Here is a 25,492-nt window from a genome sequence, read left to right as displayed (position 1 = left end):
ACGATCTATCCAGTAAGCTACATCATCGGTACTGAAATCAACCAACATACCAGGATCTTTTCTCCTATTATTTACAGCATGAGCAGGTTCAGTCTCTGACACATCCACACCTTCTAGAACAATGTCTGTTTTACCACCAGGAGTAGGATGATCAGTTACAGTCTCTGACACATCCACATGTTCTGGAATGGTGTTTGTTTCACCAATAGAAGAAGGGTCAGTCTCTGAAACACCTACAGGTTTTGGAACGATGTCTGTGCAACTGAGAGAAGATGTTGCTTCTGATGGATTCGCTTTGAAAAATGTCAGCTTTGGAAGATTTTGGGAAAAATTCACTAGTTTTTAGTTTCTTTTCTTCCGTCAGTTTACGTTTCTGTGCTTCACTCAGTTGGTTACATTTCATCCTGTCCCTTATCTCAGTTATCTGAACTTAAAAAAAAAATTACACAACATACACTATTTTTATGTGTATATATATATATATATATATATATATATATATATATATATATATATATATATGAAAGAAAAAACAAATCAAGGACGTATAACTCAGAAGAATATATCAATAATAAAACATAAATTTATTGCAATACACGACAGGATCTGATTTCCTCGCATTATTTTAATCTACCTTAGTAGGACGCCCCCCTGGGTTAGGCGGGGATAAGTAATAAAAAGAGAACAAAAACGGGGGAAGAGTGTGTAGTGGAGTGTAAGGAAGTCTAACAAAGTTCTGATTTTTCCCATGATGACTACTTCGATGCTTTTTTTGAAATATCAAATGTCAAATATTTTCCCCAAAAAATCCCATTTTTTTTGGTGCCCCCTGCTTTGCTGGTGCCCTAAGCACGTGCTTCATCTGCCTATTGGGTAATCCAGCCCTGCTTGTGATTATAATAGGCGACAATGTTCATTATGGTCAACATGTATAACTTCTCAGTGGACTTCGTCCTGGTGACCTGTTTTCCATGCATTCTGAGCCAGATTCTTTTAGCTGAGCAGTGTTCAGCAAAGGAACGGAGGAGGGTGTGCACCAAAGCTGACTTTCAGATACCTTTTTGTGTCTTCCTTTATTTTCTGGATGACCAGGAGTCAGTTCAGTGCCCAGCATAAATTAGAGTAACCTTGAGCCTGGTCTAACTCATGCTAAGCTACAACAGCCAGGAATAGCTGAAATGCAGCACAGTCTAGCTAAACCCTTGCTTTGCCTAAACCAAGGTCTGTTATCATGGCAGCTCTTTGTTGACTGGGGCACCTTCTTATGTAATGGATAATCCTGTGGGATTTGTCTATCCTCATTGTGTTGTGAGAACAGAACAGAGAATCTGCCCTTTTATATATGAAGAATGAACAATTTTCTGCCTGCAGCATAATTTTGTTGCCAATCATGGGAAATTAACTTTCTCTCATTCTTCTTTTCTTTTATAGCAAAAATGAAATCATGCTGAACAATAAGAATCTCTTTCTAATCTCTTATTCTGGGTTTGTCTTGTGTAAATGAGTGCACACTTAGGCACTAATGTTGATCCCATTGAAGTCAATGGCAAAACTATTGATTTCAGTGGGGCCAGGATATCACCCTAAATATTAGATTCTCAATCCCATTGAGAGAGTGATATTGCACCACTGTAAAACTGGTGTAACGGAATGGAGACTCAGGCCTGCCATGTTGTATACAACACCAATTCTTTCTTGTAGCAACCTCAAGATGATGACACCAGTTGTTGGAACACCTGCCTATAGGCTGTTGCTGCTTATGGCTTGGAGCAATATTCACCTTCAATCATGGAACCCCCATGTGGGTGCTGTTAAATTCATTCCTGCTTTTGCTGCTGTTGCTCATCTAGTTTTCATGGTGGATTTCATTGAAAGTTTATTGTTTTGCCATGTGATACTTAGTGACCTGCATTCTAAGTGAGCATTTGTGGCACCTTAGAGACTAACCAATTTATTTGAGCATAAGCTTTCGTGAGCTACAGCTCGCTTCGTCGGATGCATCCGATGAAGTGAGCTATAGCTCACGAAAGCTTATGCTCAAATAAATTGGTTAGTCTCTAAGGTGCCACAAGTCCTCCTTTTCTTTTTGCGAATACAGACTAACACGGCTGTTACTCTGAAATAAGTGAGCATTATTTTTCAAAGCACTTTGAGTCGTTTTTTCTTTCCAAAATAGCTAAATTTTTCTTGCTGTACTTTGAATTGAAACTATGTAGAATGCACCCCCAGAAGCCTGTGCCTTTCACAAACTTCTGATTGACGAGCATTTGGAAATTAGAGTGTATATAAAATATTTTTGAAGGAGCTAGTCAGTTCACTGTCTTGTGGTAAGCAAGTCCAGGTGCACACACAGGAATAAATTTAAGATTATTTTATTCCAAGCTCCAGAAAATTCTGCTTCACACAGTGTTGGTTTTTTCCCTACTTTTGATCCTACTCGCAGAACTGGGATTCACTGGCAATTGCTATCTGGTGGCTTAAAGGTATAAGTGTTGTATCAAGATTTTTTTCAGGGCTGAGGTCCTGTCTTCCTGGTGCAATTTTTTGCTTCTGGTTAATGGCAGGTGCAAATCCCACTACAGATCAAAAACCTAAATATTTTAGTGATAGGATTTTTATCCAAAACTAATTGTGGACACACCTGCATTCACACAAAAAGTGTCTGGGTGGAAGCTGAATAAAAATAAGGTGCTTAATATACATTATTAAAATTATGTTTAATAATAAGGCTAATGTAGTAATTAAATGGGTCTGTTTTAAATTGTAGAGTCTGATGCTGTTTTTGAAAGCAGGAAGACTAATATTTTAAATTCTAGTAGTTTGTTTGTACAATGAAGAGAATTATGTTGTATATTTAATATGAGCCGATGACTTCCCTGTTTTGCAGGTTTTGCTGATCTTTGCAAAAGAAGACAACCAAAGTGATGGGTTCTGGTGGGCTTGTGATAGAGCTGGATACAGGTGCAATTTTGCCAGAACACCAGAGTCAGCGCTTGAATGCTTTCTTGATAAGCACCATGAAATAATTGTCATAGATCACAGGCACTCCAGACACTTTGATGCAGAAGTGATCTGCAGGTAACTTAATGGACGTTGTGCTTCTATTGAATGCATTGCAGAATACCACATTGAATGGGCATAACAAAATCAAGACTTGATGACATACAGAAAACAAGTCTGGAGACTGAGGACAGGGATTGCAGTGCTCCATCACAAAGGAAAAAATAAAAACTGCTTTGGCGGCTAAGACAGCAATAGAAATAATTACATTTAGTAAATGAAGACACCTATTGTCAATATGGCTGACACATGACTAATAAAGCCATCATTTCTGGTTCATAGCTTCCGTGGGATCTTGAACGAGAGCTAACATGAAATCCTTCCTCACAGTGTGTGGTCATCACTTTTAGACTTACTCCTCTGAGAAATTAATCCTGCGTCAACAGTTGGAGCAGCAGGGTCTAATGGAACACTGTCATTTGTCCCTGTGTCTGCCACACTTAACTGATGGCACTTCAGTGAAGTTCATGTCATTCTTTGCAGGTGTGTGGTACTCTGTGTCAAAGCAGCTGCTTCTAAGTTTACAACCATTTATCATTAGGGTTCTGGGCAAGGTGTCTTTTCAACTGTTTCATTTATTTTACACATCATGTCATGCTCTGTGCCTTTTCATCGGAGCATAATGGGCAAATTTTGGCACGCTTATCCTGAATAGTATTTTACCATTCAGACACTTTTATTTATTTCAGTAGAACTACTCCCAGAGTAAGTGATTACCCGGTGGAAGTATGGCATGGGCGGTGTAAGGCTAGCCCCCAGCCCTGCCCCTTCTGTGCCCCCCCACCAGAGACCAGAGCCCTCTACTGCAGTCAGTGGGACTACCCCAGGCTAGTGCCCCCAGCCCCTGGAGCGCTGCGAACACTGCAGAGGGGGAGCCGCAGTGTGTGAAGCAGGACAGGGCCTGGGGGCGGAGCGTGGGTGAGGCCACGCCTGACTGTTTGGGGAGGCACAGCCTCCCTCAGCCTATGATACCCACTGCCCATGAAGTAAGGGTTTCTGAATCTGGTCTAATGTTAATGTGTATTTAAAAAAATAAATAAAAAGAGGACCCTTTATTACTCGCATGTGGAGGGAAAGCCATTCCACATTTGACAATCATATAATTCCAGTGTCTCGACAAGATGCACCTAGTGGTGGTTAGACCAGTAGCAAAAGGCCTATTTATGTAATGGTTCACATATGGTACAATTTATGGAAAGTAGAGCTGGTCTAACAGATTACCCTGTACCTATCCCTGTAAAAACAGGCTTGTTCCCTTAAGTACATTTTCTAGTGTTCAGTCGACTTTCTGAAGCCCTAAGCAATGAGGCTTCCACCACTTTGCTTGTTAAACTGTGAAATAGTTTCAGATCACAATTTTCTTAATATTCAGCCTACACTTTTTCCCCTTTTTACCATTACTCCTAGTTTCTACCATTACTTTCTTACCATCATTCCTAATTATACCTTCTTATGCCATGTTAAATAATTGCTCTCTCTGGTGTTTAACTCTACACATATTTGTAAACTGTGGTTGTCCACCCTTCTAGTTGTTGTTTAACCAAGCTATGTGTGTAGTTTCAGCTTTCCTCACAATTTAGTTGCCATATTTTTTGTGTGTGCTCTTCTCTGAACAGCATCCAATTTGTCAATGTGTCCCTGATATCTTGATGTCCACATATTCTGCTGGGAACAAATCCATCATGATAGATGGGTTTGAGGATTTGCAGAAGGGGCAGGTACTAGAGATCCCATGAATCCTTTGTCTATGAGGGGAAAAGCATGTTCTGTCTGCCAGGGCTGTGGCAGTTGAGGGCTGGCCTCTCTTGGTGCTCTGTACTTTCCTCCCACCATGCAGAACAGCTCCTTGTAGGAGCTGTGCTGCCATTGACGTACCTTTCACACCTCTGCACTATACCACTAATAGGAGTAGGAAATGTAGATGAGTTAATGCTTCATTTTCTTATCTTCCACCAAGATCTCTTTTTTGGCAGTCAACTAATGGAAATGGGGACCATGCCATTTAGACTGACTGCTCCCCCTTCAAGCCCACCATACAATCCACACATCCATGGAATCCAAACCAAATGAAATTGGTAAGAAGAGGCTTCTCCAGGTTCCCTTGGATTGGACAGATGCAGCTTCCTGCTCTCCCAAGCTTTGGGGCTTTCGGCCCAGAATTGAGGGAATGTGAACCTAATATCCTTAAACACCCAAAAATGAAATGGATAAAGTGCAAAAAATGTTTTTTGGGTGTCCTCTACCATTTTCCAGGCTTGACCTTATAGAATCTTCTCTGAGGCTTTGTTCATTTTCTGTTATATAGAAGATGAAGAAATTCAAAGTTGTCAATAAAGCATGACGTGATAGAGTGTGACACAGGACTTTTCTTCTTTCAGGTCAATCCGTGCTACAAAGCCATCAGAACACACTGTGATACTTGCTGTTGTTCCCCGCATGTAGGTATTTCTTTATATTTTTGTGAAAGTTTTGTTCTGTTCAAGAAAATGCTTATTATATACAACCAGTAATAATGTTTGCATGATGATGCGTGGTCTCATAGGCCACAAGCTACTATTTGTAGCTTGGGGGGAATATATTATCACTAGGAGTATTTGTTTTTACATGAAGAGGAAAAGATCAGTGATGTCATCTTGTGGTAGGTTCATTTGTTCTATCTGATTGCAGACAAAACTATAACTTATTGCATTCTCTCACTGAAGAGGGTCATAACATAATGGCCTAAATATCAGAAAAATATAGAAAGCTATGATGGAAGTTTTAGAAAGAATGTTGTAGCCAATAACATCTTGGGGTTGTGGGGTAGGGTGGAGTAGGAGAGACTAAGAAATACAAATATAAGAAAACTTAACAGTAGCTTGATAGAAGGAGGGTCCCATGTTCACTGGAACATTTCCTGAAGTCTTTACTCTGATTTTACTCTTTGCTCTCTTTTTTTACACAGTTTACTCAGACAAAATTCCCATTGACTTCAATTGAGAGTGTCGCTTTAGTAAGGACTGAGGACCTCTTCCTGTAAGGGAGTGGTTCTCAACCAGGGGGTCGCAAGCAGGTTTCAGGGGGTCTGCCAAGCATGGCTGGCATCAGGCTTTCTAGGGCCCAGGGCAGAAAGCCAAGTCCTGCTGCTTGGGACTGCAGCCAGGGACCCTGAGCGCCACCACCAGGAGCTGAAGCCTAAGCAACTTAGCTTTGTGGTGCCCCCTGTGGCATGGGGGCCCAGGCAATTGCCCTCCTTGCTACCTCCTAATGCCGGCCCTGGCTTTTATCTGCAGAAAACAGTTGTTGTGGCACAGGTGGGCCATGGAGTTTTATAGCATGTTGGGGGGGGGCAGTGGGGGCTCAGAAAGAAAAAGGTTGCGAACCCCGGCTGTAAGGCATTTGATTAACTCCTGTAAGGTGCCGAACAAGCTTAGCTGTCACTTTAATAAGAAAGCTCCTGGGGAATTAAGGGCATATAGCACCTCACAGAATTCCTTCCTAAGTATTGGACTTAGGGTTTGACTTGTTATGAGGAACACAACTAATATTAGTTATTAGCTTGAAGGGAAAAAGAGAGAGAGGACTACTAACAAAGATAAGGAACAGAACAATAATGAAGAGCCCATGAAATTTCTAAGAGCTCAATTAAAAGTTCTAGAGATGCATACAAATTATATTGCATTATTATTCCAAGGCAGTCTTGTCAAATGTAATCATGGCTCTGCATACTGTATAACTAAAGGAAATAGCGAGATCATTTTCCCCACCTAGTTTTGTTTGTTTTCTAGTTGTGTGACCAGGTAATTGTAACAAAATAAAATATAAAAGATTTATTGTTCATTTCCACTCTTTAATGAATAACTAACTTTAGGCTTTTCCCCCCTCTGTGTATACCGCTATCCTCTTTATATTAGCTTTCTTTGTAAAAAAAACCCACCCTTCTTTCTAGCTGAAAAGAGCCAGCACTTCTCTTGAACATCTAGCAGGTTTGCTGCAATAGTGATGAAAAAATATAGTAACTGCCCCCAATATCCGTCATGATATCATACAGTTAGTACATTGCTGTAGGTATCTAAATATACGCATCAGGAAGAGCTACATCTGCAAATGGATTACATGATATATACTGTGATTATATTTTGTGCCATGTTATTCTTCCTACAGTCTGTTTAGATAACTGTCAAGTTATCCTAGTTTTCATTTTGGATGATATATTCTGCTTTGCTGTAGATCTGCTGACCAAGAAGAGACCTCTGTTCTTCCCCTTCTCCATGCAGGCTTTGATAGGGTATGTAATTTACTAAAGAATCAGGATAATTTCTACAAACACTTCAATTTTCTATAACTAAAAATGAGTTTATGAATTATTTATGTAAAGCACAAGTTTGCTTGTATCACATGTTAACTTCACTGTATTGATGAGAAAATAACTTCATCAAACACTGTTCCTTTGTGTTTAACTGGAAATGTCTAAGTATACACCCTAAGAAAAACCTATAGACCTACCCAGTGCTTCCACAAGGAGCAGGAATGTTGGTAGATGAATTCCTGTTGGACTGGGCAAAATTCCCTGTGACAGGTGGCAGGATAAATATCGTGCAGTTGGGTGTCCTTTGCTGCTCCTTTGAAAAAGAAGCAGCTTGGACCCCTGGTTTGTATGTGTTGCATGTCACAGCATGCACTCTAGCCATCAGGAGATCTGTTCATCCCTCTAGCTGGCAGCCCATACCTACCTGGGACAAATGGGGCCTAATCCAACTCTAACTGAAATCAGTAGGCAGCTTTCCATTGTTTTCAGTAGAGATTGAATCAGGTTGGTTGTGTGATATTGACACTTTGGCCTGCAAACTCTCTTGGTACTCTGGGTATTAGATTCTGCCACATTGCTTGCACAAAGGGAGGATGAAAAAGGTATCTGTGCCTTCTTGCTCTCCATGGCACGTGTGTAGCTGAGAACTGAGAAAGTAGCCCTGTAAAGAAAGAGATGATAATCCAAGAGCTAGGGTGCTAGCCTGGGACTCTGGAGACCCAACTTCAATTCCCTGCTTTCCCACAGACTTCCTGTGTGACTTGGGCAAGGCTCTGTCTTTTTGTACCTCAGTCCCCATCTGTAAAATGGGGATATAGCACTTCCCTATCTCACAGGAGTCTTGTGAGGCTAAATGCATTAAACACTGAGGTGCTCAGATGCTGTGGTAATGGGGGGGGGGGGAAGGAAGCAGATAAGTACCTAAGACAGATGTCAGCCCATACATTTGCAACTTTAATTTTCTTTTTAGTTTAGTGTATTGTTAAAAAAAAGTTTAATTCTTTTAGTCACATTCTTTAGTATTAAATTTTTTTGTCTCAAGGTTTCCTTTTCTCCTAATGCCTAGTATTTTGTCCAAAGAGTTCAAGGCCGTATGCTCTGTCGGCTAGATTGTGACGTAATGTGCAGTCCTGAGCAAGGGTGGTGCATAACCACCCTAGAAGTAGCGGCAGGAGGCACTCTGGGTGACTCTGACACACAGCTCTAAGTCATCATTCCCTTCCTGTGCTGGCCTTATACCAGCAGCAATCTAACCCTCCCTGCACTAGTTCAACTCTACTGGATAGTGAAAAGGGAGGGTTGATCCAAAGCCTTACCTGTTCTCTCCCACCTGCCCCAGGCAGGAGAGCAAGTGGGTGCAATCACTTTCTCTTGCATGGCCAGACCAAAGGTAGGGGGGTTCAGGAAGGCTTCTTAAAACAGATGGGAAGAAGAATTGGAAATGAAGCAAGGAATTCCTTTGACTAATTTTCTGAAAGATTATTGTCATCATAAATCTTTCATGATCCTCTGCCTTTTAGAAATGAATTAGATACTTCTCCATGATCATTTAACATAATCCATTAGCCTGTTGTCATCACCATTGAATGTTGAACATCATTTTCTCCTTATCGCCCTAATTATTTGTAATGCTGTAATCAGTACGTCAGCATGATTTTATTGATTAGTACCAACTTCCAACATCAACTTGTTAAGACTGGATCCCACTGAATATCTTCCTAACATACTTTATGTTGCCATTATGACCTTTCTTATCAGCATTGTTTTCAAGTTCTAGAATATGTCAGATATCAGAGTCTACTTCCATCACAAGCAGAGGGGAGCATAGCAATTTTTCATGCTTGAATGGGTATCCACAGGCTCCAAATCCATTGAAGGGAGAAAAGATCAGCATTGTGCACACACACAGACTAAGATTTTTATCAGCAAAAGAATGAAATCAATTTTTGGAAAAACAGATTCATTTTGTTCAAATTATATGTATCTCTTTTTACTATTTCCCTTTTTTGATAGCTTTATTTATCATTTCACTATTCATTATGATATTGGCATGCAGCACCTGCCTTTTACCTATCCTTCCTTAATTTTTTTCTTGGAAAAACACTATTTGACAGTTTTGTGTACCTTACTGCTAGTTCTGGTGGTTGTCTGGGTTTTTTGCACATGTGTAAATTTTAAAAAAATTAACGACGGGTTTAATCCTGCACCCAGTAAAGCTATTGATAATGATACTGAAGTCCTTTGTAAAATGCTTTGAGATCTACTGATGAAAAGCTCCATAAAAGAGGTAGGTGTTTGTTGTATTATTATTTACTGGAGTTTTGTTGTTGACTTCCTTGGGTTCTGGACTGGGCTCAAAGGCTTGTTGAAAGCTGATTTAATCTCTTCTTGGAATAGTTTTGTCACCTAATCAATAGATTTTCTACAGTACAGTATATTATGTCTATGTCCTGTAGCGATGAATAATTCTGGACTTTTGCTTAAGAGTTTTTCTGTATCTTTGTCATTTAAGTGACCTTTAAATTATCTTTATTGATCCGATGAAATTGAATCACTGCCTTTGGGGTTTGCTTTTGATAGATTCTGTGATCAGTTCAGATGAGTAATTTTGTTCGTCATCTAGTGCATAGCTGCTACAGTGACAGAAAATCTTCTGGACTGTATGTAGGGACAGTCATCTTTTAGGAGTTATTTCTGTTCATTGTTTCATAAAGTGGCCAGGAACCTTTTTCCTATGCCATAGACTGATGGAAACCAAGTCACCTAAACCTATTGCTTTCCAATTCTTGCTTCTTGGGGTGAAACACTTCCAGAGTACCTTCTGAAGTCTTCTTTTTTTCTTGTATATTTTTTGCTATTTTTTAAATTTTTAATTAAGTGGCTTTCATGTGTTCATGTTGGTATAATAAATGTTTGTGCTGATTCCCTTTTATACTCAAAAGTATTATGAGTATATTAATGAATTAATTGCATAAATCTGCTGCACATCCATAAAAGAACAGAATATGTCTTTCTCCGCAGGGTGTCCCTTTCTGGTTCTGTCAGTTCTTTTCATCAGTGCTGATCTGATTTTCTTCTGCAGCATTGTATCCTTATGTGATAATACTGCACAGGCTGAGTCTTAAATTCTGCGAAGTGTAAATTGTCCTTTAAATTGTACAGCTTCCTCTAAAAAGGACCTTTGATGTTCTTCAAAGGATTGGCTGCTGGCTCTCAATCCAGCTGTCCTTCCACAAAACTAACAACATTAGAGAAGTGTTCTTTGTGGAGAACACAATAAAATCTGTACAAGCATTTATAAAATGGTTGTTTCAGAGCTTCTCCAACAGTTTTACTAGTCCGCAGTTCACTGTAACTGAAGTCAAAGAGCCAGATTCTTCTCCCCTGATAGTCCATGGCAAAACTCTCTGGACTTCAGTGGGAGTAGGACTGGACACTGTATTTGCCAGAGAGGGGGTGGGGGAAAGAAACCAAAACTATTCTCACTTTTGGAGTGTACAGATATTACCCTTTGCTATCCTCTTTTTCTTGACCACTGTCAGTGTGCTCAGTACTTCAAGCATCCTTTATAAGCCAGGTTCTACCAGCCATACTCACTCTGAGGAGTCCCTTGGACTTCAGTGAGACCAGACATAGACTATGCTTCCTACTCCTTGTCAGTTTTGGACCACTGTGAGTTTACTTGGAATAAAGTGGAAGGCCAGAGCTCATCATAGATTAATTTGGTATTAATGTGAATGTTGTACATGTTTCTCAGGAATTGCATTTCTTTTCAGAAATAAGTGATGGACATGCAATATGAAAAGTCCTTGAATATAGGTTCTGGATCAGGCTTTTATTTTTTATAATTATCTATTTAGCTGGCTTCCTAAAACCAAACAAGAAAATGTGCAGTTACTTAGCATATTACCTCACTTGCTTTGTACATTACTGTCTTGACAATTAGAAAATCAATACGGTGGAAAAGATTGTTAGAGCATTAGCCACAAAGGGTACAAATAAAGGTTCAAAAGATTAGTGCTTCTAGGCACAGAAGTATAAATAAAGGTTTTAAAGTAATCAGACTTTTCATGTACTGTCTCTGATTCTTTTCCAGAGATTTATGGAGAATAGCAACGTAATTGCCTGTTACAATGAATTGATCCAAATAGAACATGGGGAGGTGCGGTCACAGTTCAAACTACGGTAGGTAGAAGCATAAAAAAAGGAACATAAACTTTTATTGTCCAATTACTTGTTTGTGCATCTGCCTCCTTGTGGGTTCCATATAGTGCATTCTGTATTAAGAAAACCTGTCAGAGGTGATTATCTGTCATCATCAGTTCTGATGGGTTTTTGTGCCCCACTTGCCTTGATATGGCTTATAGTGAATTTAGGCCACAGAGCAGCTCCCCTTGCTAAAGTCCCCCCTATAGATCAGAGTGAGGCCAGTTTGTATATTTATCATTCTAGTAGAAATAGTGTGAAAGAGCAATGTACAATTCAGCTGGTGGGATGGGGTTTGATATGAAATTTGTCTGGTCTTGTATACATGGTGCATACACTATAATTCAATCTAGAGCCAGATCCTGATGCCTTTTTACTCCGTTTTTACTCATTCTTCATTTGGGCAAACCTGTATTGATCTCAGTGAGAGTTTGGCCTCTGTAAGGAATTGTCCCACAGTGATGGTATTCCATTATAGGCTTTGTTTACTATAACTAGTTTAACAGAGAGGAGGGGGGTGCAAAATATATACTCAATCATCTATGTATATAAAAAACTTGTTGAAATTCATAAATAAACTGTAGCAGAAAAGAAACAATATTTAATCTTTCCAAAAATATTGAAGAGGAGTAATCTACAGTGGTGACCTCTGGAAAAGAACATCTTTTCTGTGAATTTGAGTTCACGCTACGGGAATGCTATAAACATCTTTCATTAATTGGCCTGATCCGTCACCATTTAAGTCAGGGGTCTCAAACATGCGGGCCGCATGCAGCCCCCAGGGTTATTTCCTGTGGCCCGCAGGCTCCCCGTGGCACCCACGCCCCCTCAGTATTTACCTAGAGTGGCTTTGGCCCGGCATGCACTGGGGGCAGGAGGGATTTCAGGGAAGGGGTTGGAATGGTGGCAGGGAAGGGGTGGGAAGAGGCGGGGCAGACGCAGGGCCTCACGGAAGGGGTGGAGTGGGGGTGGGGCCAGGGCAGCAGGTTGGGGGGTCAGTGGTGTGGCCTTTGGGCTAGTGTACTAGTCCTCATGTGGCCCCCGTGGTCATTTGAGTTTGAGAACCCTGATCTAAGTCAAGGGAAGCAGGAGCAGACCCTCTTTGCAGAATCTACTTTTGCTGTTGAGATGGAGATCTTATAGGGCCTTGATTTCAAATGGATCTTGAGGTGGCGTTGAAATTTGCACAGACATGCATGCTATTGGATGGTGCTTGGAAGGGCACACCAGTTGCTACAGTGTGAAAGCAAAGGAATGCAGAATTCAAAATAAGTGTAATAGAAAACTTAGCTTTTACCAAAAGCTTAATATAGCCTATATACAGTATCTGTAGTCTGCAATAAGGCTAATGGAATATAATCTGTAATGACAGTATAAAAGGAAACCTTTCCAGATAATTTGGTGTAATTTTCAGACTACCACCTCCAAACTCCGTATGTACTATGATAATAGAAACCTATTGCCCAGCAATGTGCAAAGTCAGAATCCTGCCAGAAACTCTAAATACATGAAAATACCCCACTTAACTATTCTCAGATAGTTAATTAATCAACCTAATTAGTCTTTTTGCACCCTTTAGGCTTAAAACTTCCTAGGCACTTGCATCTGTCTTCTAGCACTTGTCTGGAATGTACAGGAATAAAGAAACAAAGAATTATTGAAAAGGTCAATAGGCATTAGTTTCATGTCAGCACATTGAACATGCCCTCATACTTCCTGTTCTGTTTTCATTTGTTTCCTTTTCCAATAATCATTACATCCTGCTTGTTTAAAGAGTACAAAAACAGGATGTTTTAATATGTTTTAGCTCCCAAGGACAGAACACTAATACAGCCTGAACACCTCTGCATGAACAGTATTAATAATTAATATAAGTAATTGAATTCCCAAATCCAGGGAACATGACTCATATTGATTATCAAATTTTTCTACAGCTTTATTGAAAATAAAGCCATCAGCCAAAGAAAGCTTAAAGTCCTCATTACACTTTGAAGCCAGTGTGTTAGTCTCTGGAGGTAATTAATCTACCAAATCTATTGATATTCTTTCACCTAGATTATTTAAAGGAACTGAGCTGTGCTCTCCCCTTTCTCATTCAGTTTTCCGTAGTTTTACAAGCCATAACAACAAAATGAATACTAAAGCACTGCTTTTTTGCATCTGCATAACTCTAAAAAATGTCTTCAACTTAAAAAGAAATAATTTGGAAAGCAATTAGTCTTTAATCAAATAGAAACTGTGTTGATATTTTCATCCACTTAATGTGAGTTGCACCTCAATGTCCCCTCTGAATTTGGACCACAGAGACTGCATTAATGTAGCTCTGTTTCAAACAAACTGGTACCTTTTTACATTCATCAGCAGGGTCTACATGGGACAGTTAGAGCTCAGCAATTTAGTAAGCTTTACAAATTGCACCCTCCTGTCACACTCTGCTGCATCATGTAGACAAGCTCTAAGTGGATCTAAGTTGCTGTAACTAACACTGAGGAACCAGAAGACGTGTGTGTAGTAGGCAAGCACCTAACATGAGGGTGTAAGAAGATGCAAGGTAAAGCAGACTGACCCTGGACTTGAATTTACACTATTTTCTTGCTTTGTAAGGCATAAGTTACGTAAATTTAGTCCCCCTTAAACCTGTTTCCACCCACTTGAATATTACTGATGTGTATCTTACACCTTTCCCACACCTCTCAGTTTGACTCTACCTGGTTTTAAATCCATGACTTTAACTGAGAATGATCTCAAAAAGCCACTTAATGCCTGGATGCAACATTTTTTGGTTTGCTACGGCCAATGCAGACATCAGCCCCCAGAGACCGCTTCATTTAACTCAGTGATACTCAGATCTCAGTGGTTCAGGAGCCAAATTATTGATTAACATTATCCAAGTGTGAATTCATTGTTTCATGTACTATAGTAATATAGAGTGTGTGTGTGTGTGTGTATAATATATAGATTATGTATTAATATATAGATTATGTGTGTATATATATATATTATGTGTATAATATATAGATTATCATAATCTATAGGTAGGTGGTAGTGAGGTGCCCACAACCCTGGGTACCCTTGGGGAATTTGTTGTGAGATTATGTGTATATATACCAGGGTTGTGGGCACCTCACTACCACCTACCCTTAGCATGAGGAATTTTTGTCTGTGCCTGATGAGGGTCAGCTCCCTGCCTCCATCAGTCACAGGCAACACAAGCCCTGACCTCTAGGCCTACGCAGGCCATGTGCTCTCTTTACAGGCTAGTGAAAGGAGCACCCCAAACTGCCAAAGCATCTCCCTGAAGTGTCCAGACCCTGTTCCACTGGACACTTGGAGTATGCACAGAATCGCTGCTTCCAAAGAAGCTATACAGCACTGAGTACGTGTTTCACCTCAGATCACTGCTCTGCTAAACACGTAGATATGTTTATAGTGAAAACAAGTAAATTTATTTAACAAGGTAGAGAGATTCAAGTGATTGCAAGTAAAGATATTGGAAACAGTTGATTACATATCAAAATCATAAAACACATTCTAGAACCTAGACTTGATTAACTAGATACTTTCATGTCTTACAGAGCAATGCTCACCCAAAGCCCTTGAAGTGTTTTACAGCCAGGCTTGGCTGTGAACTTCCATTCATGAGACAAGTCACGCTGTCAGCTTGCCTCCTCAGTGAAAGATTCAGGATGTAAAATTTCCTCTCAAAGATTTTGCAATTTTTTGATTAGCATTTGACTCAGTATGCAAACAAGCATCCATTGTGAGATATGCAATGCCCAATACATACATGACCAGACAGAGAGAGAAGCATCTGTTACATCCTGCTTGAAAGTAACCTGTCTGAGACATGTCATAGACTCATAGAATCATAGAATTTCAGGGTTGGAAGGGACCTCAGGAGGTCATCTAGTCCAACCCCCTGCTCAAAGCAGGACCAATCCCCAATTTTTGCCCCAGATCCCTAAAATGGCCCCCTCAAGGACTGAACTCAAAACCCTGGGTTTAGCAGGCCAATGCTCAAACTACTGAGCTATCCCTCCCACACCATCTTCTGGTTACCTGCCTCAAGAAAATAATTTTCTGTACAGACACGTAACTCCTTTAATATTGTCTGTACATACATTTCACAGTGATTTATTATGATCAGTAGGCCACTGGCTCTTGGTAGAGACCTCACATATTACCCTTCAGTGAATTACTATGCATGTATCTGACCCTAGGGATCCCTGTAAAACTCTCTGCCCCCCCCCCCCCAGCAGTGCCTGCTGCCAGTTGACGCCAAGAGATTCCTGAGTCTCATAAACCAAGATCCTTTTGTGGCAACATTTATATAGTTATGAAATAGTCACACAAAAGTAAACTATTTCTGTGTGCTGGCGTCATTACTGCCAGCTTCTGACTCAGAGATGTGCATATTTCTCAGAGTGGAGGATTTTTTTCCAGTAACTTAGTGTTTCTGAAGGAATGCATCATAAAACACTGAATAACTGTCATTAAACTCACTTTGGGTAAAAGAACAGGGTCAGGCTGTCTAGAGTGGCTCATGAAAATGGATGCCAACCGCAGGGCAGACTGTTACAAACTAGGGTACAAACCCCAACCTGGTTGTGTGTTCTATAAGTAGATTCCATCAGCCAAGTATCAAGTGTGAATTCCTCAAGCACTAGAAATGCCTTAACATGGAGTCACAGACAGCCCTCTTGGGCATTCCAATCTGTCATGCCACCCAGACAAGCCTGCCTTTGTTATGGATGTTCCCTTATACCAAAAATTACAACAATATTCACATTGCTCCCAGTCCCAAAGGACCAGTCACTTACCCCAGGTCAGTTGTACCTTAGATCTCTCACCAAAGACACCACTTGTAGACAATCCTATAATAAACTAAAGATTTATTAACTAGGAAAAAGAAATGAGTTATTTGCAAGTTTAAAGCAGGTGAACATACACACACATGAGTTACAGTTATAGGCTTCAAAAGGTAATAGAAGCTGTTGTAATGTTCAAACTGTGTGTCCTTTAGATCCAACCCAAGCTAACCTGCTTGGGGATCCCTTGTTTAAGCTTAGAAATGTTGCCTTCTCCAAATTCCAAGCAGCATAGTGATACATATCAGGGATTTTTATTCCCTTCCCCCAGAGTTCAAACTGTGGTGGGATGTGGGTTTGTGAACATCCCCTCTTCATGGGGGTGGGAGGGAAGCAATCGGCAAAGTCTTTTGTCCATTGATGTTCTACAATGGTTCGTCTGTTATCAATAGGCCTTCTCTTGTTGGGCAGGAAATGACACCTTTTATGGTAAACTAGTAATTCATACTAGGTAATGCTTCTCTCCTGACTGTAGGGGGTGTCCAGCTTCATAGCTAATACCTTTGTAGTTACAGAGAAAACATTTAAATATTATCTTTATAACATGGGATAGAGATGATATAAGTGAGATTAATTAATGCAGCAACTCACACACATTTCATAAAGTCCAAATACTAAACCCATTCTTATAAATATAACACATCTGTTTTAACCATGCTAACACACAGGTGAGCCAGACTGGTTTCCAGTTAATCATTTGTCAGTTTTCAGTGAGGCCTAGGGGCCTTGGCATGAGCTGGCACCTGGTCTGCCATCATCACAAACAGTTTAATGGTGTTTATGTTCACTTGACTTTTCTCTTCACTCCAAATGCATTTCATCACACATTTCATGGGACTGTTTGTTTCTGGTAAACAAAGAGAAAATTTTGCTTGGTATAACAATATGTCTTGAACAGACATTTGTAGGCTTATTGGGGTTTTTTGGAACATTGACTGCTGAAATGAAAACTGAGACATTTCAGGTGTCCTGGGACCCAGAGGAAGCCATATGAAAGACTAAGACTGGACATATGATCACTGTAAGGGAGGGAGAGCATTGTCTTCCTAGCTAGGAACCTCTCCACACAAAAGAACTTTACAGGTTCTGCTGCCATTGAATCTTTCCAAAGGACCCAGGATTTGGCCCAATGACTTCAGCAGGTGGTACATAAAAAATCAAAGAAAAATTCTGAATTTCTTGTTTGAGTCCCTATTAAAGTTATTGAAACCAAATATTTTGGTTTTAATAATAACATGGGAGCAATTAAAACATTCCAATTTGTTTTCTTGCAGGGAGACTGACTTCATATTTCTTTTAGCTACTAGTAGATCAGCAAGGGGGCTCCCAACACTTCAAACTAAATTAGTTGTACTATATGATTTTTAAAAAAACCCCATACATAATGAAGCTGTTTTGGTTGCCAGGACATCCTTTATAAAGTGGTGATCAACTCAGGAGAGACTTTTGTTGGGTTTCCTTGGTAATTTGTGTATTGTTCGCAAGATACACATGCCTGAAGACTGAAATGTTGCTTTCTTAACCTTGGCCCTGACTAAACTATTATCCAAAGGCCTACGGTTTTGGTTTTTGCATACTTCATGTTGTAATGAATGTAACTAATATCTGCCATATAAAAGATTCAGTTCAACAGAAATGCTGAGTATCTTCTGCATGTGTTAGGCCACTGAAATGGCTTTATGCTCTCAACTTGTTCTGAAACACTGAACAGAAGTTTGTCCAGTCTTTTATTAGCAGTGCCACAGGCCTTCTGTAGAGACCCAAACTGGAAGGCAGACTTCATTATAAAATTTCATGTCCACTGTTTCCCCAATAATACACACCCCTCCATAGACACTCTGGTTGTTCAGTTTAAAGCGTGTTCAGAAAAGAGAACTTGCTATTAAGAGGATGGTAACTTTTATATTGTGAATAACAATAAAAACACTTGAATGTCAGAAATGTATGAAAACTGAATTTTCAATTATTATAATAGAGATGATTACATAGTTTTGTCAAAACAGATTTTGTACATGAATCACCCACTTATTCATACAGTGTAACTGCATACTAGAGTTACCAGTGACAATTGTAATATCGGTAAAACTAATGTGATTCATTTGCTAATTGCAGGGCTTGTAATTCAGTGTTTACAGCTCTAGACCATTGTCATGAAGCTATAGAGATAACTAGTGAAGAACATGTTATTCAGGTATGGAAAATATATCATTTATTAGAATATATGGTTGGTAAGGAGGAAAAACTGTCTCCTTTTATTCCTTATGCTTTGCTGTATTTTCATGTTTTGATTTCATTGCCTGTTGGAAAGCTTTAATAAATGAAAGCAAATATGATGATCTATTTGTTTCTTTGCATATTACTATTTGCTGTATTTGTAAGGTCTTTCTTCATTGAGCTATCAGAAATATGATTTAAAAGCTGTCCCCAATATTATGCATTATGTCTTCTTAATACAAAGCCAGAAAGATTGATTGTGAAAAATCCTAATAAAGTAATACATTTACAGTGTATAGTACATAACAGAGTAAGATGGCCTTGACAGTCAAGTATTTATATAATTTTTACTTCATTTTTCTTTTGCCCCTCTCCTCTCCCTAATTTGAGATCTTTTTTGTAATTTTTGCCACTTCCATGATACGTGGCATCAAAAGCATGAGGATGGACACCCCCACTACATGAGAGTGCAGTTATGGCTTCATACAGACTATACACTGATATGCAGGATGAATAGCAAGGCCCTTTTCCCCCACTATTTTTCTCTTTCACTCTTTCCTCATGATTCCTTGATGCTTGTTGTTTCTGTTATCATGGTTAACAGTGCAAATCAAAATGGGACACTTTGTAATGTGATGTAGAGTTCCAGAAAATGGACAAAATTTACAGCAGTTGTGCAATACATAATTTGACCATAGCATCAGAACTCAAATTGTTGTTTTCACAGGACATACTGTAGGTCTTCAGCTACAGATCCATTAATGCTGAGCAAATATGGCAATATTTGAGAATATTCTTTGGAATGAAAATCATGTCTTTGCTTTAGCAGTACAGTACTTGCAAGCCTTTTTACTTGTTTGGTGCAAACTTTTGTGAGTAAGTTTGATTGTTTAAGAATCTTTTGTCTTTAATACCCATAGGCGCTTATTTATAGGGTTTTGGGTTTTTTTTAAATTGTTAATGGATAATTGGCAAAGAAATGGCTAAATTAAATTATTTGCTATGAATAACTCATCAAGCTCTAATTCTGGCATATTGAATAATATATGTTGGTTTGTTTTTGTTTTTTAATTAAAGTACTTTGGACAAATTCTGCATTAATTTGCAGTCCCTTGTCTTATTTCTGCTTCTTCACATGTTACACGTGAATTAGGGTCCATTCAAAACCTTATTGACTTCAGCAGGAGCAAGGTCAGGCCCATCAGCAAGTTCCTTGGTTTGGTAAGAGGAATAGTCTGGGCTATACAATGTGCATTCTTACAGCAAAAATTTATTAGTATAATGTACAGTAGGGCATTTCACTCGGTATCACAAAACATTTTTATATTTAGGTTTGAGTAGATCTTTTCTCTCAGTACTTTCCTTTTTCGCATGCTGGACTAAAATTTAAGGACCTCTATTTTGACAGTATGTTAATCCAGCCTTTGAACGGATGATGGGCTATCACAAAGGAGAGCTTATGGGAAAGGAGCTTACTGAGCTACCAAAAAGTGATAAAAACCGTGCAGACCTTTTAGACACTATCAATATGCGTATCAAAAAAGGAAAGGTAGGTAAATAATAAAATTACACAAAATATTCTATTTCTATACTGCCATGTTATGTTCTTCTGGACTGAAAATGTGACATGTCCCAGTTCTTCTGATAAATTACGTATGTGGGGCCAGACCTTGGTCCCTGCTCCACACAAAGGAGCTGGCAAACCTGAGAATCTGGGAGAAACCTCTGGGGAATCCTCTGGTGGCACAGGGCCACTGCTTCAATGATACCCATCTCCCAGTCCCCTTTATAAAGGGAATTCCTGTGCTCTGGTGATGTCCAGCTACCCTAATTGCCCTGTGGGCAGCTGGCACAAAGTGGAGCAGCCTACTTTATGCTAGGGGCTGGACTGCTAGTCAGCTGCCCCAGGATTGGGAGGCAAGGGGATGATAAATGTGGCTTAATGATGCCTTTTGTCCCTCTCGTCTCCCTGCTCCAAGCTGCACCAAACACAGTGCAGGGACAACCCAGGATCTGGGATTAATCTTTAGTGTACCATTTAAAGTTCTTGTCTGTCTGTCTGGCCATGAAAATGGCATTTCCTACTACACTGTTCCAGGTGTGCCATATTCCAAAAGAGAGCTCATCTACAGATGCCAAAAGTGACTTCTCTTGTTCAGTTTTGGGCTACTCAGAGGCAACCAGCAAAGCTGACAGACCTTGTGGATTTCTTATTGTGGAGACGTCACTTTTGATCCAACCTGCACACATTGAAGTCAATAGGTGTTGTGTTCTTCACTTAAATGGGAGAGATTCCGATCCACCCATAGCCCTAACCCCATGATTCCCTCCATGCGCAGACCCACTCCCAATCACTAGCCTGTGACTTCCAGAGTCTGCTCCTAGGGATACCAGAGAGCAGTGCTTGGTGGGGCCCTTAACTGCCAATGATCTGCAGGGAGGATGAGGATAAAAAGCAGGATTGTGAAAGGTCAGGATTTCCTAATGACTGAGCCTGTCTCACCGTTCAGGACTGGTGAAGAGACTAGTATGGGATCAGCACAGCAGGGTCTTAGGGAGGCAGACCAGACAGCTTCTGAGAACAGAAGTAGCAGGCAAATCTGACTGCTTCCAATACTGCCAACCTCAGATAGTCAAAAACCACGAGACTGGCTTAAAAAAAACCATGAGATTTTTAAAATAGTAATTTTTTAGGGGAGGGGGTGGAATTTTCCTTCCGTTTTTGAGCCTTTTTGGTCACATTTTCCAGACCGTCTCTACAATCATGAAGGATAGAACCTTTTAAATTAAAGCTGAGATTCTCATGTAATCACATGACTCTATCTTTAAGAAAAACAGAAGACATCACAAGACTTATGATAAATCATGAGAGTTAGCAGCACTGCTGGCCTGTTGACTTTTCTTTGTTGGGCTAAAGTGGGTTCTGATGAATAAGGAGAGTAAGTCTTTGTTTAAAAGTTTAAATCGGCCTTATCCCTGAGATAGTGTTACTGTCTGTGTTTGTGTGAAATCTGGAATCTGTGGTCACTTTTTTTAGGTGGAGGAATCTTAAAAATAATGAGGCTCCTGAGGGTGGAAAGTGAAGGGAATTTCAAAATGAAATCACTTTTTAAAATGTTCCTACTGATGTTAGTTATTTAAAAAATACTGTGTTAAATTTAAGAGCATAATTCAATCATTAGTATGAAATAGAGGGATTTTCATCCTGCTTAAAATTCTAATCTAGAGCTAATTGAAAAAATTGAACTTTTTTCAACAGGAAAAGGGACTATTTTTTTCCGTAAGTGTCCTAAAAATTTCATTCTGGTTTTGTTTTTGTTTGTTTACCCAGTATAGAGCTGGCTGAAAAACCTTCCAGTTTTGAAAGGTGTTTAGTTTTTTGTTTGTTGGGCGGGGGAGTTGGAGTCCTTTTTTCATTACACATTTTTTTGCTTTTTTGTCTTGCGTGATTTTTATCTTATTATGACCTTAAGTATGGAGCTGTTAGGGCATATCCATAATGTAATTCGGTCTGTAAAATGTGCAGTAAAGCATGTCACCAATAAATTCTGCACCTTCCCTGTGCTGGTCTGAAGGGCCCTGGGTACAGTGGAAACAGGATAGAGGTGGAGCAGGATGCTGCCTGCCGGAGGTCAGTAGAGGGAAACACAGTAGGTATCTCTAGGAGAAATGGTAGGAATCAAATATAAATCTCATATAATTCCTTTTCAAAAGAAATGCATGGCTAACTTTCACACCACAATTATTTCTGTAAAATATGTGTCAAACATGGTGCTCTGAAAGGTTCTCCACTGATTATGATTTAAAAAATAATCATGGGTATATTATAGGGCTGTCAAGCGATTAAAAAAATTAATAGCACTGTGAAACAATAATAGAATACAATTTATTTAAATATTTTTGGATGTTTTTTACATTTTCAAATATAATGATTTCAATTACAACACAAAATACAAAGCATACAGTGCTCACTTTATTTTTGATTTCAAGTATTTGCACTGTAAAAAACCAAAAGAAATAGTATTTTTCAATTCACCTAATACAAGTACTGTAGTGCAATCTCTTTATCATGAAAGTTGAACTTACAAATGTAGAATTACGTACAAAAAAACCCTGCATTCAAAAATAAAACAATGTAAAATGTTAGAGCCTGCAAGTTCACTCAGTCCTCCTATTTGTTCAGCCAATCGCTCAGACAAACAAGTTTGTTTGCATTTACAGGAGATAATGCTGCCTTCTCCTTATTTAAAATGTCCCCTGAAAGCGAGAACAGGCATTTGCACGGCACCATTATAGCCGGTGTCACAAGATATTTACATGCCAGATGTGCTAAAGATTCATATGTCCCTTCATGCTTCAACGACCATTCCAGAGGACATGCATCCATGCTGATGGTGGGTTCTGCTCAATAACAGTGCAGAGCTGTGCGGACTGGCGCATGTTCATTTTCATTATCTGAGTCAGATGCCACCAGCAGAAGGTTGATTTTCTTCTTTAGTGGTTCGGGTTCTGTAGTTTCCGTGTCAGTGTGTTGCTCTTTTAAGACTTCTGAAAGCATGCTCCACCCCTCGTCCCCCTCAGATTTTGGAAGGCACTTCAGATTCTTAAACCTTGGATCAAGTACTGTAGCTATCTGTAGAAATCTCACATTGGTACCTTCTTTGCATTTTGTCAAATCTGCAGTGAAAGTGTTCTTAAAATGAACACATCTTGAGTCATCATCCGAGAGTGCTATAACATGAAATATATGACAGAATGCAGATGAAAACAGAGCAGGGGACATACAATTCTCCCCCAACAAGTTCAGTCACAAATTAGTTTTTTAACGAGCGTCATCAGCATGGAAGCATGTCCTCTGGAATGGTGGCTGAAGCATGAAGGGGCATACGAATGGGGCATATCTGGCACATAAATACCTTGGCTACAAAAATGCCATGCAAATGCCTGTTCTCACTTTCTGGTGATATTGTAAATAAGAAGAGGGCAGCATTATCTCCTGTAAATGTAAACAAACTTGTTTGTCTTAGCGATTGGCTGAACAAGAAGTAGGATTGAGTGGATTTGTAGACACTAAAGTTTTACGTTGTTTTGTTTTTGAGTGCAGTTAACAAAAAAAATCTACATTTGTAAGTTGCACTTTCACGACAGAGATTGCACAACAGTACTTGTGTGAGGTGAATTGAAAAATACTGTTTCTTTTGTTTATCATTTTTACAGTGCAAATATTTGCAATCAAAAATAATATACACTTTGATTTCAGTTACAACACAGAATACAATATATATGGAAAATGTAGAAAAACATCCAAAATATTTAATATATTTCAACTGATAGTCTATTGTTTAACAGTGTGATTAAAACTGTGATTAAGTTTTTTTGAGTTAATCGTGTGAGTTAACTGCAATTATTCGACAACACTAGTATATTATTTAATTTAATGTGACCCAAAGTATCCTTGAAAGCAGTTTTCATTACATTGATTTAGGAATGGCAAGGGGTTTACTATGCAAGAAGAAAATCAGGAGACAGTATCCAACAACATGTGAGGATAATACCGGTGATTGGTCAGGGAGGGTAAGTTACCCAAAAGGTACACTTTATTTTGTGTAGTGTGTTAACCAAACTATTTTATGTCCCCAGCGACCTTGGTATGGAAACCCCAATGTGCTCATTAATAGAGTGACATAGATAAATGTACAATAAGCTATTGCTTATTCTTTGTTTTCTGCCTAGGGAATCAATAACAAATTATCAAAGCTGAACACTCGGGGGTGAAATTCTGTGATGTACATCCATTGCAGCCCCACTGAAGTCAATGCAATTACTCGTTGTGTACGTCAGCGCAGATTGTGGCTCAAAGAATTGCATGTAAAACTGGGGGGAGGGGGAAGAGGAGAAATAGCAATTATAATGAAGTGTAACAATGTCACTAATACAGAAAACTGCAAATCCAATGTTTAGGTGAACACTACATAAAAAGAATAAAAACAACTTATAAAATTACCTTCTTAAAAATCCAAACAGACTGTGAACAATTCATGGGGATCAATAGTCTGAGTAAAGGCTTCCCATTCCGCTCATCATGCATGCACATGCTTGCATTTACTCATAATTGCAGCGTATTATGCACAGGGTTAAATTCTTCCTTCAGATGTGCATATGCACCTACCACAGGAGTTAATGACATGAGGATCCAAGGGCAGAACTTGGCTATGAAATATAACGAATGCTCTTCACCTGGTAATATGTTTTATGCTTTTGGTTTTCATATATGGTCACTAAGGTCTGCTTTAGACAGCAGTGCTGATAGTGTGTTAATGTAATCATGTCGTTTCGCTTCTGTCTTAACCATTCCATTGAATAACAATCAATTATTTGTGTTGTTAGGAAAATTAGACATTTTGTGTCCATCAAGAAGCTGTGCTGTACCAATGAAAACAATAAACAGGTACTGTATTTCCTTTGTAATGTGTAATATGTCTGTGTTATCAGGCCTTTTCATTAACCTTTTGCCACTTTTCTCTTTACAATTGGTATAGAAGACAACTTCTAAAACAAAAAGATAAAGTCAGATACTCTTTAAAAATGTTGATGTACCCTTATTTGAACAAGCAAGAAGACTTCTGTATTTACTTTAAGAACAGCTTTTTCTAGTCAGTCACGCTTTATATTACATAGGGCCACACTCTGCGCTGGCTGGTACGGTGAATGGGAACAGAGATATGTGCTCTCCTGAAGCATGAATCTAGCCATCCAGAGCATGATTTGATGGTTCAGGCCTTGGGGATGCATTCTAGAGTTCTCCTTGCTGCCCCTTTGAACTAGAGCTGTGTGCCCCAGCTAAAGACATCAGCAC

General features: G+C 39.3%; 1 protein-coding gene across 8 annotated transcripts in view; it reads left to right on the top strand.

Moving 5' to 3' along the window:
* The window catches only part of PDE8B (phosphodiesterase 8B), a 164,760-nt gene that overhangs the window by 96,278 nt on the left and 42,990 nt on the right, over window positions 1-25,492 (top strand). For all 8 annotated transcript variants that reach the window (XM_073344170.1, XM_073344169.1, XM_073344174.1 and 5 more), the window contains 8 exons: window positions 2,888-3,078; window positions 5,439-5,498; window positions 7,270-7,327; window positions 11,445-11,533; window positions 18,535-18,613; window positions 20,045-20,185; window positions 24,122-24,210; window positions 25,024-25,084. In XM_073344170.1, coding sequence (XP_073200271.1) covers window positions 2,888-3,078; window positions 5,439-5,498; window positions 7,270-7,327; window positions 11,445-11,533; window positions 18,535-18,613; window positions 20,045-20,185; window positions 24,122-24,210; window positions 25,024-25,084 — 768 coding nt within the window. The remainder of the gene's footprint in view (window positions 1-2,887; window positions 3,079-5,438; window positions 5,499-7,269; window positions 7,328-11,444; window positions 11,534-18,534; window positions 18,614-20,044; window positions 20,186-24,121; window positions 24,211-25,023; window positions 25,085-25,492) is intronic.

The sequence above is a fragment of the Lepidochelys kempii genome, chromosome 5 (assembly GCF_965140265.1).
Source record: "Lepidochelys kempii isolate rLepKem1 chromosome 5, rLepKem1.hap2, whole genome shotgun sequence".
NCBI lineage: Eukaryota > Metazoa > Chordata > Testudines > Cheloniidae > Lepidochelys > Lepidochelys kempii.
Note: the sequence above shows the minus strand (reverse complement) of the source record. Positions and strands in the feature narration are given on the sequence as shown.